General features: G+C 42.3%; 1 protein-coding gene across 1 annotated transcript; it reads left to right on the forward strand.

The window, feature by feature from the left end:
- The first annotated feature begins 4183 nt into the window (after positions 1-4183).
- LOC105266548 (uncharacterized) lies at positions 4184-10699 on the forward strand. The gene is made up of 8 exons (XM_011304802.1): positions 4184-4336; positions 4393-4468; positions 7106-7339; positions 7398-7496; positions 7559-7774; positions 9454-9774; positions 9842-10314; positions 10404-10699. The coding sequence occupies exons 1-7, from the start codon at positions 4260-4262 to the stop codon at positions 9896-9898; spliced, it is 1080 nt and encodes a 359-aa protein (XP_011303104.1). The 5' UTR covers positions 4184-4259; the 3' UTR covers positions 9899-10314; positions 10404-10699.
- The last annotated feature ends 4507 nt before the right edge of the window (positions 10700-15206 follow it).

Genomic DNA, 15206 nt, shown 5'->3' on the forward strand with positions numbered 1-15206 from the left:
CAGTCATAACCCACCCAAAAACCACTTCTTCTAGTGGAGGTTCTTCCCGCATATTAATTATTGACGCTCGTCTGGAACCCTCAGACCTTTGCCCCTTTCTCTTAAACATTTGACGTGAAATAGGCGCCTCCTCGCCATAATAAATTTTATCTATTGTATTATTAAAATCATTCAATTAAAATTTTAACGCATCAAAAAACTTCGTCAAAGCACTCTCCCTGTAATTGAATCTGAATTATTTGACTAAAATCCATAAATTGTCAGAAATGTTTTGATTGAACAAAATAATGTGAAGTGATCTGAATTTTAACGAAAAATGTTTTACGTTATTCAAACAAATAAATCGATTGGACGATTCATTGAGAATGTCAAGAAACTTCAATAATTCACTAAATTAATATGATGAAAAAAATCCAAACAATGAGGAGCTTTAAAACCTAAATTGCCCCGCGGCTCAACCCTTAATCACTCACGGTAATGTCCCATAAATCGAACACAAGCCATTTCCACAATTTTCCCCCAAACCACATTTTCCCAGGATTATCCTCATAGAGGGGCCCTCACCATCCCACCGAAAAGCATCTGGCGTACCTCCGGTGGAGTAAGGATGATAAGTCAACGCCTCGGCATATATTCGGTGGCCATAGAATTTAATAACGACGAGAAGCCCCTCTTCCGCGAGGTGAGTCTGTCCCCTGCCTCGCGACTATTCCCTCCAATCCCCTTCTCCATCCTCTAGACATGGATGTAATCTTGGTCTAACTCGTACGTTTAAGAAGACGGGAGGGACACATTCCACCGGCTAACAAACGTTCACCCCCTTCGCATCCCCCCCTCACAATCCACCAACCATCCACCCACCCACCCACCGTTTAGTTCTCCCTATTTTCAAGCCCTCATCGTTGCACTCCCACCACCCAGCAATTCCAAGGTATCTCCAACACGACAGGGGAACGACATAATTCTAATTTTATTGCCAGTACCAGGCGTGCACCGTTGCCCGTTTCAGGGGCGGTAACAAATTTATGAGCAATTTTTCTTATTAATTTTCGTAAGTTCGACATGTGAGGGGCACCTTTTGTCAAGCGAGGCCCGACAAAGGGCCACCACTTTGTATACATAACTGGGTGAGTTTTGAAACAGTGTAAGAGCCAGTAGAAAACCCTCAACATCATCTCGTATCTACACGTAAAAGTCCTTCCCTTCGGGTTTATATTAAAAAGACTCATCCCTACTACTCTATACCAATGCAAAATCGCAGTTATGGGGGCTGTAACGCTCACGGAGATGATGAGGTTTACCATTTTTTTACGAGTATACTTCTGACGGAATTCTTTGGCTCACTGGTTTTTTAAAACTCCGAGTAGATAAACTGACGGTGGATGAGAAAAATTGCGGGATTGAGATTAAAAATTCTTTTCGTAAGTTTTCAGTTACTCCGGGCAGGGGGGGAAGTGATTGTAATATTGTTTTTTTTTCGGAAGGAAAAAATTTCATTACGGAGGTTATTGTGAGCCGGACGGAGCTCCGGATTTATTTTTTTTTTTTTGACGAGGCGATATGCCGGTGACACTGCGGCACGTGTTGCATCGGTCGAGGGTGGGTATCGCAGGGGGTAGAGGCCCCTTTTTTTGGGGGTATTACACGCGAAATCAGCGGAATTAGGTGGTGGAGAATTTTAATCACTCACCGGTGTTGCGTGGAAACAGCAGATCGGTTTCAGCCTCTGGAGTCAGCTTCCGGTGGTGGCCCTGCGGTGTTGTCCATCCTTTTGAAGCACTCACTTTTCAAGCACTCACTTTTCAAACACTTTATACTCTTTGAATTCTTTAAACACTTCATACTGTACTCATGCATCATTGCGCGATGCTGTAACTTGATTTTTTAATTCTAGACACTTACGGAAAGTATTTATCGATCGAATCGGATGCAATGGAACTTTTAGACTGGAAGCAACGATTCCGAAACAGCGAGAATTCTATACGTTTTAACACTCACTTTAACACTTTAACACTTTGATCATAGACTGCTTCTTAGTCAGTTCAGCTGTCATCTCAGAGATTGTCTGATCCTTGAAGGATCATCCAATCTCTAGAATCATTCAGCCTCCCCTGAGCTCCTCCACCAACGACAAGGTGTTGCAGTCCCTAGGAGGAGATTCAAAAATATTCATCAACAATTGATACTCAATTTGCTGGTCAACTGTGAATGTTGATCCTCGATTGAAGGACACGATTGGAACATAAAACAATCTCCAAAATCATTAAACCTCCCCTCAGCCCTTCTACCAACGACAAGGTGCTGCAGTCATTAGGAAGATATCGAAAAATATGAATCATCAATTGATATTCAAGTTGCAAAGTCAACGACCAGTGTTGACCCGTCATTAACATCGGCATCGGCTGTAAAACAGATTAATTGCCCTCCAACTTCCGTGAATTGACGATGGGGGTCTTGTCCAGCAGTAATGGCGCGGACAACGGAAACTAGCCTTGGCGACGATTCGATGGACACTCAATGGACCGCAGGAGGTTGCTAGGTAGACAGTGGGATCGAAGTAACAGTGGACGATAGAGAACAGTTTCCCCACCGGACACACCAAGCATATAACCCCGGGTGCACCAACTGCGTCCTGTCACCCGTCAATATATCTCTCAACGATCGAATACCCGGTGCAATATGTTTCGCATTTCGATTTTCGATTGTGCATTCTCGTTGCTAGTGCTTTTGGTGTGTTTGTTGAGCCAGTGCATCCGGAGGAGAGCTTACAACTGGGCATTCATTCAAACTACTTCCTACATTTCAATGAACCCAGTCAATCCTCAAGCTAAACTCGAGATTAATATTGTCTGCGAGGAATTCAAATACATCCAAAGCTTCAATCAACATGAATTTTTTGATAAACCTTTTTTATTCAGCAACATCTGTATTGCTGTAATGAAAAAAAATATTGTTTCAGTTTTTTTGAGAATTGAGGAAATCTCGGGATTCAAAAGTAATTCGGTTTTTAACTGGCAAGTAAACGAATGATTTTCTGGTATATTCATTCTTTCGGAATTGCGGAAATTATAGATCAATCCCTGGAAACGAAAACTTTTTCTACGAACAATTTCAAGTAATGTCTGAAGCAATGCACAAGTTTATGAACGAACTACTGGGATTTAAACCCAGAAAGAGTTACCGCAAGTCTCCATCGTGGGCAAACTGAGAAGTTACTGAGAAAGTGAGAAAACAGAGTGAAAGATAAAGGCGCTGGATCATTTAGCGAATTAACAATTATAATACGCGATTAGAATTCTTGTCCATTAGCATAAGCGGGCCGTCAGTGGCACTGGAAAAGTTCGAGTGCTCGCGAGTGGTGGGCGCCACACTGGAATAATTTTAACGTTCGGGGTTTTAAAATCCTCTACCTCCCACTTTCCATCCTGAAAATCCTGGATGCGACCAGGAAAAACGAGAGAATCAGCATGAAGAATGTACCAGGAAAAGCGCAGTGGGAAAATGGATTGATGGATTGGACGAAAGCTTTTGCGTCATTCACATAAAGTTATTCAATCGAGATTATGCAGATCCGCGGGAAAATTCAGCTTGGAGTTGTTAAAAAATCGTCAAAGTGCTGATTTTATTTTGGCTGATGGCACTTTGCTTCCAACATCCACAATCTTCTCATAATTGTTTTCAGAACAACACGGAAGATGCGGAAAAATACCACCACATTATTCGTGTTGATGAACTCTTCATTTTTGCAAATGGAGAGTGATTCGACGTAAAAAAAAGATGGATTCCCTTGATGGTAAAACAAACAAATATCCCATGGTTTAATTCCAGTCTGCACTCTACACGCGCATGAGTTATTTTAATGCGGAAAGTATGGAGATTAAAACATCGGGCATCCAATCCTGACCGCGGAAAATGGTTCGTTTTGGTGGTGAAATTTTTCAACGGTTCAATACCTCTCACTGCGTGCACTAAAGATTTAGAAGAGGTAATAAAAAATCCTATCATCGGATTTATACAGAGATGTGTTTTTGCTATAGATATTTTGGTCGAGTGCATTGATATTTCGTTTTGCTATCAACAGTCTCTCCCTTTCTTAATACAGATAAGCTACCGACCGCGTGCACTTAAAACAGTTGATAATCTAGAAACCAAAGGGTTCCGCCATCCGAAGTTTGATCAATACTCCAGTTCCACCAAATTCAGAGTTCACGTATAAATTCAATATTTTAAACTACGAGTACTAACAATACGTAATTAAAATGTGGAGTGAGCATAAGCGAAGGAGTCGTAGCGCCATCGCAGGAAAATCAAATCTCAGATTTGTACCGAGAACGAAGTAAGTCCTTCAAAATATATTCAAAGTCGGGGCAATAATGATTAATAAATTCAAAGATGGGACTTACCGAGGCAGAAGTCGAAATCTTACTGGAAGAACGTGTTCGAGGACCTGGACAGCCGCCACTCAAAAGTATCCCAGCCTTTACTTTCTTTATTCCCTCCGTATTTAGGTATTCCTCCAGAAAGTAGCGCCAGCATTCGTGATCAGCCAGCCGTGGTCAAGCCAGAGACTCCAGACGTGAAGACAATAATTATGACGCAGGAGCCTATCTTTAAGATCTCGCCACCGTCTCCATCGCATAATGGAAATGACGGACTGTTAGCATCCAAGTCTCTGGCAGGTTCCCTGGAGTATCTGAAGAGTCACGACATAAGTAATTTTGATCTAGATCACTCACCGGAGAAAGCAGGAACAAAAGAAGAGAAGCCGGTGGATATCCTTAAGGATAAGGCGAGTCCCCAGGTGAAGGCGCCATTGAGTCTATCAGCGATCGGTCAGATATCTCAGCTGACAAGAATATCTAGGTACGTCAATGACTTTCTGGCTAGTACGAAGATCAAAATGAAGTCCATCGGCTCAAAGAATTACGTCCATCCAGAGCCTGTAGCGACTTGGGAGATTGTTGGTGAAGCTGATGGCGCCATCGAGGGTAGCCGGATTGAAGAACCCCAAGAGGCTCCTAGAGAAGCTCCAGCTGCAGTTGAACGGGAGCAAACTGTAGAAGAAATACTACCAAATGATGAGCAAGCGATCATTCAGCAGAGGCACGTGATATTCGAAGAAACAGAAGACAATGTAGAAGCATTCGATAATTCCTTTGGAAGGGCTCCACGTGCACGGGCTCCTAGTTTGGGTGTAGCTAGTCTGGTCCCAAGCTTTGGACGGATGATATCTTCCCTGGAGTACTCGGATTCGGTCGGCAGTCGGTCTTCGATCGAAAGCCCTCCGGATGACTTCAATACAACGGAAGCAAGTCCTCCGAGATCGCCAACACTTCGTCAAGCTACCGATGCCAAGTCTAGGTTTTTTCTGGAACCACCGGCGGTTCAGTATCCCAGCAAAAGTGCTTATCCGGATGACAGAAGGTTTTTAGACTCCAGGTCCAGATTTTTTGGAAGCAGTCCTGCCAAAAGGCAGGGAGGGACCAGAGGGTATCGGCACTGGCCTCGACGGACAATTGTCAACACCATTCGAGCCCTCAAAACCATGAAGGCAGGTACCATGAGAAGCGGACATGTCCAACGGAAGCAGATGACGTTTGGTTCTTCTTTCGTTATTGAAGGACCTTCAACTATTGAGAAATCATCAAGTTCTAGTGTGGAACAGGAGACAGTCGGTCACTCACCGGATATGATTTCTCCAACCGTTGGAAAGGACAGACTGGCATCAGGGAGTTCGACAGGTTCATCGAACCAAACCACTGATCAGGCGGTTTTCAGAACAGGTCCAGGAACATCGCCACTCGAACAACCGAAAATTATTTCTCTCGCACACAAGCCTGCATTCAAACTTGACGATTTACCTCCAATAGGCGGAATGTACCAGCGAAAGAAGAGGAACAAGTGTTTGGCATGCATGTGCAGGGCAAATATCGAGCTCGAACCAGTGGTCAGTCCTCCTGATGGAATTTACGAGAAGTTGCCTTACAAATCAGTTCTTGCTGAATTCGAGAATCTACTGACAACGAAGTTCATGGAGAAAGTTAATAGAGCACGGGTCCAGTCTGAACTAATGACTGATGATGAAGTCACTCCTCTCTCTGAAGACGTGAAACTCAGTAAAAAAATTAATGACTTTGACGAGAATTTAGAGAGAAAACCAATGAGGGCGAGTCCATTAGAGAAGAAATTTACGCAGGGGTCGATGAAAGATGATCTCGTTTCTTCAAAGTCATTTGTATCGACGCTATCTCTCACGTCAGATCAGTCCAGAACAATTTCCGAGCAGGAGGATTCTGATCACTCGGGTTTAGAGCCACCCGCCGAAGGCGGAGAGGAACTTCCCGGTGCTGGTTCCAAATTTCGAGCACCTTGTCATGCTCCATTGAATTTGAGACCCAGTCTCGAGCCTTTAATGATGATGAAGGGGAAGAAATCCAAATCGATACAGTCGCGTTCGGCCTCTCTCGAGAAGTCTCTGGACGAGGGGAGCGACGGAGAAAGCGATGCTGACGAAGATGATGATGTTGAAGAGACAATTCCTAAAGGAGCCGAACGAGAATCAAAACGCGCATCTTCACCTTTGAAATCTTCAGTTAGACAAATATCAGAGGAGAAAACGGATGAAAAGAAAGATCAGGTTGATGGAACAGATGTGATGAAATCAAATAAGGGACCATCAGAACCCGAACCCCAAAAACCATCACCTGAACAAACGCCAACACCCGACCGAATAATCAGCTCAAATTTAGCTGAAGTATCTTTATCTGATCGAATCTATCGCCAACTGCAGGTAAAAATTAGAACGGAACACAATCCTAGCGATTCCTTCCGCTCTGTTTCCCCAGTAATGTCAGACTCCGAGATCATGGAGATCGTGGGAACGTCTCTAAACACGGATCGCTCCGTCAAAGACATTCTCTTTTCACTACTGGAAGAATACTCGCGCCGACTATTATCAAAAATCCCTAACAATACTTCCTCCGGAGACTACAACGCCCACAAAATCATCAAACTGACGAATCGTCTGCTGGCGCTACTAGTAGACTCCAAACTTTATCTCAATCCCGAGCTCACCGCTTCTAACCTAGAATTTTCCTCCAAACAGAAACCTTACTGCAACTCCCAGCAACTGAGGCGATTCCTTCCCTTCAAGTCCTACAACCTCGTTGCCCCCATCCTAGGAATGCCAGAGTGGCACCCGAAACGCTGGTCCGCCTTGAAGAGCGCCAGAAGTCTGAAAGCCCTCAAGTCAAAAAGGGTGACAATGGCAATGGCGAATGCCTCATCGGTATCCGTCATCTCGAGACAGACGGAAAGTGCAGACGACGTCGACCTGATCGTGAGTAATTCACAACCATTACTACCCTCAGCTAAGCAGGGTCCTGCTTTATGATCAGGTGCACCCTCCATCACTGCGGACGTCTCTCGACGAGGACTTCCGCAAGCAGAAGAAGCCAAATCCCTACGCCGCCTTCCTCAGCAAGCCACGGCGAAAAGTAAGCTTCATTTCCTACTCATCATTCTTGTCCCAGAATTCACTTGAAACAATATCGACTAGGCGGTGATCTGGCGACCTCTGGTGATGCGAGACCTCGAGGGCTACGACCCAGAGTCAGCACTGAAGAACCGAGCTGCCAGAGTAACCGACAAAATCTGCAAAGACTTCTGCGACTGGCTGAGATCCCTCGGCGGTGCTCACGACACCATCGACGAGGACATCCTCAAGGATATGTTCGAGACGGACTTCACGGCTGAAGCGTGCAGAACGATGCAGGTAAAGAGACGTCACTCAGAATGAGATAAGCTAGGCTCCACCGTAGATTTGGTGCACAGATTGGCGAAGAGGATTGACTAAAGTAGAGGCTAATTTTTCAATTTCAGTGAATATCTCCTCAATTTTCCTGCTCCCCTAACACTTTTCCAAAAATTTCGAATTTTCAAATTTCAGTGAATATCGCCTCAATTTTTGTAAAAAAATGTCGAATTTTCAAATTTCAGTGAATACCTCCTCGATTCCTATGCTCCCCTGATAATTTTTCAAAAATTTCGAATTTTCAAATTTCAGTGAATACCTCCTTGATTTCTATGCTCCCCTGATACTTTTTCAAAAATTTCGAATTTTCAAATTTCAGTGAATACCTCGTCGATTTTCATGCTCCGCTGATACTTTTCGAAAAAATTCGAATTTTCAAATTTCAGTGAATATCGCCTCAATTTTTGTAAAAAAATTTCGAATTTTCAAATTTCAGTGAATACCTCCTCGATTTCTATGCTCCGTGATACTTTTTCAAAAATTTCGAATTTTCAAATTTCAGTGAATACTTCCTCGATTTTTATGCTCCCCTGATACTTTTATAAAAATTTCGTATTTTCAAATTTCAATTAATAACTCCTTGATTTTCATGCTGCCCTGATACTTTCCGAAAAATTTCGAAATTTCAAATTTCAATAAATACCTCCTTCATTTCTATGCTCCTCTGATATTTTTTGAAAATTTTTCATTGTTCAATTACAGTGAACACCAATATCGTAACACAGAAAATAAAATTCACCCAGTTGACTGGTCCCTCTGACAGCGGGACTACTACTGAGGCAGTTACCGGAGTCGGCTGACGGGCAGACCCCCCACTATTGGGTCCGGCCCCCTCTTTCTCCTGGGGTGGGGTGCTCGCGCAGAACTGAGCCGCTCAGTGGGGGTTTGAGTGACCCCACCGGCATTGCAGTACCTCACCCCAAGAGAAAGAGGGGGCCGCACCCAATGGTGGGGGGCCTGCCCGTCAGCCGATTCGGTAACTGCCTCAGTAGCAGTCCCGCTGACAGAAGGACCAATCGACTAGGTGAATTTTATTTTCTGAAAATTTTTAATTTTTCAATTTCAGTGAATACCTTCTCGATTTTCATGCTCCCCTGGTACTTTTCGAAAAATTTCGAATTTTCAATTTTCAGTGAATACCTCCTCGATTTTCATCGTCCTCTGATGCTTTTATGAAAATTTGGAATTTTCAAATTTCGGTGAATACCTCCTCGTTTTTCATATTCTCCTGATACTTTTTTTGACAATTTTTAATTTTTCAATTTCAGTGAATACCTCCTCGCCTTTCATGCTCCCCTGATACTTTTCGAAAAATTTCAAATTTCAGTGAATACCTCCTCCATTTCGATGCTCCTCTGATACTTTTTTGAAAATTTTTCATTTTTCCTAACACATAAAATGAAATTCACCCAGTTGACTGGTCCCTCTGACAGCGGGACTGCTACTGAGACAGTTACCGAGTCTGCTAACGGGGCGACACCCGCATTGCGTGTGGCACCCTCCCTCTCTTGGGGTGCAGTACTACGATGCCGCTGGGGTCATTCAAACCCCCAGAACTGAGCCTCCACTTCAGTGAATCCTCTTTGGTCGAGGGTATATTGTAATTTCTCTCCAATTCACCTCTTTTATCGACCCTTCAGGTCTGCATCAGAGAAATGCCTATGGTACCGACTGTCGTGGCAGCCATGAGACATTGCCCAGAGAGCGGTGAGCCCGAAGTTACCCGACGGCAACTTATCAGGGACGTCCGGGCAGAGAGAAAACCACCGAAAATCCTGGGCTTTGGATCGACGGTGCCCCATCATCTGAGATATGTACCACCCAACAATAACGTCCACGATAAATGGATCCACTGCGCGAGTGTTCCCCAGGACTTGGAGAGCATGAGCTTCGTCTGGCAGGATATCACGCATTTGGACAGCGTCAGGGGATTCTCTGATTGGCTTCGCAACCAGTCCAATGTTCGTATTCTTAGTAAATGGTCTTCTTGATCAATACCAAGGGATTTTTTTATGATTCTGCGAGCAGGTGAAGCTGCCAGTGGCGCTGCTGAGGGTGAAAAAGACGAAAGGGGCAAAAAGATAAAGGGAAAAAATAGAAGAAAACTGAAATCCTTTGGCTATTCAAGAGTCATGAATTCGAAGCGGTTACTATTGATGAGTACCACTCCACTGATTGCTTCCAATTTGTTAAACCGAGTTCACACAATCACTGGGGAATATGTGCCCACAACTTTGAATTTGTTGATCAAACTATTGGAGAGTTATAATGATGTTTCATTGGGAATATATCCGAAAACTTTTGATCCCGATAAAATTCGGATTTTGCATGAACTTTAATGAATATGAAACCTAATCCCACCCCATTGAATATTGATCGAGTGTCTGTTTGGTACCTTCCCTATTCGCCAATCCTATAAATAAGGTGAGACAGAATGTCAAATACGGAGCGGTAAGATCTGCATCTGTCTGTGACAAGGAGTCAACGTGGGTGTTTACGAGGTTGGAAAGTGTCTCATTAAACGTTTTCATCCGTACCGTTATTATCATTATCATGCTCCTCATTTTACGATTACCCTATTTGTTTCCAGCATGCGATGAAAGGAAAAAAAAAATACAGACTCACCTCTACCGCATGATTTCACACACACCCGAAAATTCATTCGGAAATTAGATGGGCTGGACTTCCGGTGCGCTCATTAGTTCATCGAATCCATTGTGCCACCAAGTTCGCATGTAGTGACGCCCAGGTCGACGCTCTATATCTGCTTTCTAACTAGCCTCCTCTCAGCTTGAAACCATCAGCTTCCCATTGTCCTGCAAATCCGGTATATTTATATCTTCAAAAAGTTTGACACTGAGATTGGTCCATTGTCATATCCTGTAAACACACAACATCTCAAATAAATTTTTCATATTTTTACACATCACTCTACCCCATCTTTATAAATTCAAAGGATTAAACACTGATTTTTTAAATCCATCCGTGCTACGAAAAAAAACGTTGCACCGGCGCTTGATTAGATTGACTCCGATCCTCCGGGAATACATCACCCAGAGTAGAAAAAAATCACCAACGAGCTGTCGATAAATTTTCGCGTCGATACTCAAAGGCCAGTGCTTGTTTTTCCTTCACCGTGATTCTATTTATTTATTCCTTTTTCTTATCAGAGAGTTGATGGAATCCGCCCCTCCAGTTTCGGGATTAACAAAGGGATAACCCTGGAATATAACCCGGAGAAGATGAAGTGCCCAAATTAATTCTAAAATCTCCACTGATACTTCAGAGACGAGAAAGATTTCTCGGTGAAAAAAAATCCGACAATTACTTCTAGCAACTATCGATTCTCATTATTCTAAATTTAATACTATTATAATAATCGTCTTAGCATCAGGATAAATTAACGAATCAAAATGAAATTTCCCTTAACTTCTTTGATTATAATATAAATAATCATTTATTTCCATCTGTATTTTCATTTATTTCATCATTCCATATAAATATGTGAATTCAATCAGGAATTAAATTTCAATAAATTTAATTAACGATCAATATTACATTCCACAAGCGGACAAAAATGCATATTGAAACATCGCCTATAATTTCGAGAAGATAAAATGGAATGATTAAAATATTTCTAATTGCAATTTCAAAATTTAACGTCAGGAAAACGTAACGAAAAAATGAAGAGCGTGAGTAATGGTTTTCTTCTCTCGTATCACCGTGTGTTTTAGGATATAATGTAATCATCCAGATGTTATAAATTGTACTTCACACGGATAATATAAACACATGTACCCATGCTCAATCCGCATAAAAACCGAACTACCTTCGACTTCCACATCCGGTCTGACCCGGAAGGCCGCTCCCCGCGTTTCACGTCAGGTCACAGTACACCAACACAATTCGCTCATCATACGCACACACCCCCGCAATAATTCGCATTTACCTATTACCGCACGAAGGAGATTGAATAAGAAAAAAATAAAATAAAATAAAACTATATATACGAGACAAATAAACGAGGCCGAAAGAGGCCGGGCTTCAGGCGAGGCTAATCAGTCTTTCCGTTGATGCCATTCGGATCGCATCGAGTTGCCACTAACAGCTCCTCATTACGCAATAATTCCCATCAGCATTCGATTTTCATCCCAAAATGCTAAAAGAAATTACGAGAACAATAATAACAGCAACAAAATCTACCGTCTATTTGTCATCATTAAAAATTCACGAAACACTGAGATGATTCCATCGTAATTACACCCAAAATCCCTCAAAGAGTTTTAAACCCCAATTTGTAAATAGTCTTTTCATTTTTTTTTTTTCGAGGGTAAAAAAATAACAATGAACATATCGGCGCTATGTCGGGGTGACGAATGCCCGACGCACGTGACTCGATCAGCGGCGACAACCCCCACTGTGAAATCATACAGACAATTGGACAAACGGACAAGCGTGAAGTGTTACTAAAGTACGCTCGATTACCCACGATATTCGTTCGTACACCCTCGGTGTGCGGTAATTAATACGACTGAGGGATCTCCATTGAGAGGTAAAAATTGATCAGATCAATTGAGTAGAAGAACCACGAGAGACTATTGATGTTTGAACAGGTGCATAGTAATCGTGATAACGTGAATAATTCCATTGAGATTCTAAGATCTACATTGTGAGATAAAAATTGGCCAGATGATTGAATCGAGAAGAATCATGAGAGAATCCACGATTGATGTTTGAACAGGTAATCCTCAATGAACTAGTCAATTCCAATTTCTAATGTTATGAATCAATTGGTTATGAGAAATTGCTATTTCTGATACACCCCAGACCCGTGACAACATAAATAGGAAAATAATTCCGTAATCTTATCTGCATATATGCATAGAAATAACCCCGTAAATGTACTTCCGAAGAAGGTACTCAAGGGGACGAATCCGTCAGTACGTAGAGTAGTTGAAAAGAGAGGGATGTGCAGTAGGTGGTCCAGATATCCCTCGGACGGATGTACACGTGTCGACGTATGTAATTTGCATAGGTAGAACGTGGTCAAAGGATTTACGTTGCTACGGTAGAGGCTGAGTTGTGGAGAGCATTGGACCTGGGTCAGATTCCAATGTGCGGAAAGAATTTATGGTTGTCAAAGGAGGGGCTATTTGCAGAGAGAACTTCTGTGATGATAAAAAATTTCATGAGCCGTCACGACGTTCCTCTTTTTCCACATTTTCACGATTTCTCGTACCACTCAACTCAGAATTAGAATACACTTGAGAACAATATCTATCAGATCTGTCAGATTCTATTGACTGGACGTATTCGATTGAGAATTATTTTCCCATTTGTGAAACCGGGAACTCAGGTATAAATATAACAAATAATATTTCATTCAACTGTTGGCCAATTCTAACTGTATTCGATTCTATTCCATTTTTCCGGTGGATGAGCAGAGAATTGTTTGAGGCAATTGAGCATTTGGTAATAGTTAGCGAATTGCTGTTGACTCAACGCACCATCTAGTTGAGGCCCATACTGCATCTCTGCTCAGACTAACAACTAGCTGCTCGATATCTATTACCTAATCATCCAGTTGGTATTATTTAAATGCACTATTAGGTAATAGTTACCGAGCCTGTGTAACATTAACCGAATCCTTCTATGAGTGCAGGTCGTCAGGCTATCGTCCAGTTGATTTTGGAAAGCTTTAAAATTGTTGTTGCAATTGACGTAATAAGTTGAGCTGAGTATTTGAGGAATATCTCCAAATCTGGTGGAGATAGCGATGATTTCGTAATAACCTTTTTTGTAGCTCTGAGTCAGCCGAACAAAAAAGGCTCTAATGAGGATTTTGAGATCTCCCTTTAATTCCGAGATATTTACTAAAACCTTAACAACGGTGACGATACACTTGAACCACTTGGCTACTGAGGTTCAGAGGGGAATGAATAAATATTCTATACCTGGAGGACGCGATATTGATCATAAGGTACCTGTCACATCCAAAAGACATTCTCGAGAACTGACCGTACGAATCTCCATCCCGATTGACTCAGTTGGAGCTCTCCAGGATGAAGGGAAATTAAATTCTTCCCTCTGTCCGTACTTGAGCGTCCCACTCGCCTCCATTATCCTGCAACTGTGCACGCATACCAGTTTGTGCTCCACTTCCATTATCAAATCAGGCTTTAGCTTTCGTGCGCATTGGATACCGTACTCAGGATACTGAAGGTTAAGGAGATAAATGCCAGAGTCAATAACGAATTTCACCCGGTCGTCATCAGCCAAAAACGAATGGAAGAGTAAAAATAAAATGAGAGCCCCAGGGTAGTCAAACCTTCCCCACATCTCCGAGATGCAATAGTTCGGGTGAATGAGCTCGGGTGTCACAGCCCCTGAAGGCAAACCACCACCCCCTCCTCACCCGGCCGGAAAAAGCAATTTTTTAAATATTCATTTTGCATACTCAATACACAATCAGTTTTATGCATAAGCAGTGGGGAAACTAATGATAACCTCCCGGCGTAGCTTCAACTTCGGATATGTTCAATTTCTGAGATAAAGAGACACCTACGGCAGTTTGTGCTCTCCACCTCCAAACATTCGGTCGAAATACAGACAATTCCGTGGAAAACAGTTGCTGTTTGAGAGGAAAGCAACTACAAAACCATAAACGATGAAAATCGAACATCGAGAGCTCTCGAACACTCGTTCAAGTGACCCGGGGTCTCGATTTGCCGGGATCATAAGCCGTGATAAGGGATTACCAGGGGTATGATAAAAAATTGTTGATACCTGGAGTTTCAGCAGTAAAATATACATTGCTTCTGAATTCATTTCTCTGCTTGATAACATCTTCGGTCCTCCCTGGCTTTTTATCCAACCAACTTCTATCCAACAATTTGAAATAAGACTTGATAACACTACCGCCGGATCCAAATAGGCATCCATGAAAAATAAAAGGAAGAAGTCATTACCGGAAGATGCAATATTGCCAGCCATTCGGCCAACTTTCGATTGAAAAGTTTAGAAAAAAACAGCAATTAGGATGATAAAGCCGATAATTCTGTGCAACAATTGCTTGTTCATAATTAGTTGGAAAAATACAATGGCTGGGATTTACCCATGCTTCGGATAAAAATACCCAGCGAAGATGAGATTAAACTCAAACAATTTAACTGTCACAATGAATTTAATTGATTTTCGGTGGGTGTTTAATTGCGGAATTGAGTGAATTTTATATAGGTCAATCGGGGTCGACTGAAATTATTTGAATATTGGGGGTCAACAATTTCAGGAAATTAACTTGGCCAAATTATTTGAAAATTGTCGATCTGACGAGTGGAGGGAATTCGTTCTAGATATATTCCACTGGTCGTATAATACGTCATTAGATGGTATG

This window comes from Fopius arisanus, unplaced genomic scaffold (genome assembly GCF_000806365.1).
Source record: "Fopius arisanus strain USDA-PBARC FA_bdor unplaced genomic scaffold, ASM80636v1 scaffold00002, whole genome shotgun sequence".
Taxonomy (NCBI): domain Eukaryota; kingdom Metazoa; phylum Arthropoda; class Insecta; order Hymenoptera; family Braconidae; genus Fopius; species Fopius arisanus.

Coding starts and splice junctions, on each gene's coding strand:
- LOC105266548 (XM_011304802.1), top strand. CDS start 4,260: ATGTGGAGTGAGCATAAGCGAAGGAGTCGTAGCGCCATCGCAGGAAAA. Junction 4,469..7,105: donor TGGACAGCCGCCACTCAAAA/GTATCCCAGCCT, acceptor TCCTCCAAACAG/AAACCTTACTGCAACTCCCA. Junction 7,775..9,453: donor AAGCGTGCAGAACGATGCAG/GTAAAGAGACGT, acceptor TCGACCCTTCAG/GTCTGCATCAGAGAAATGCC.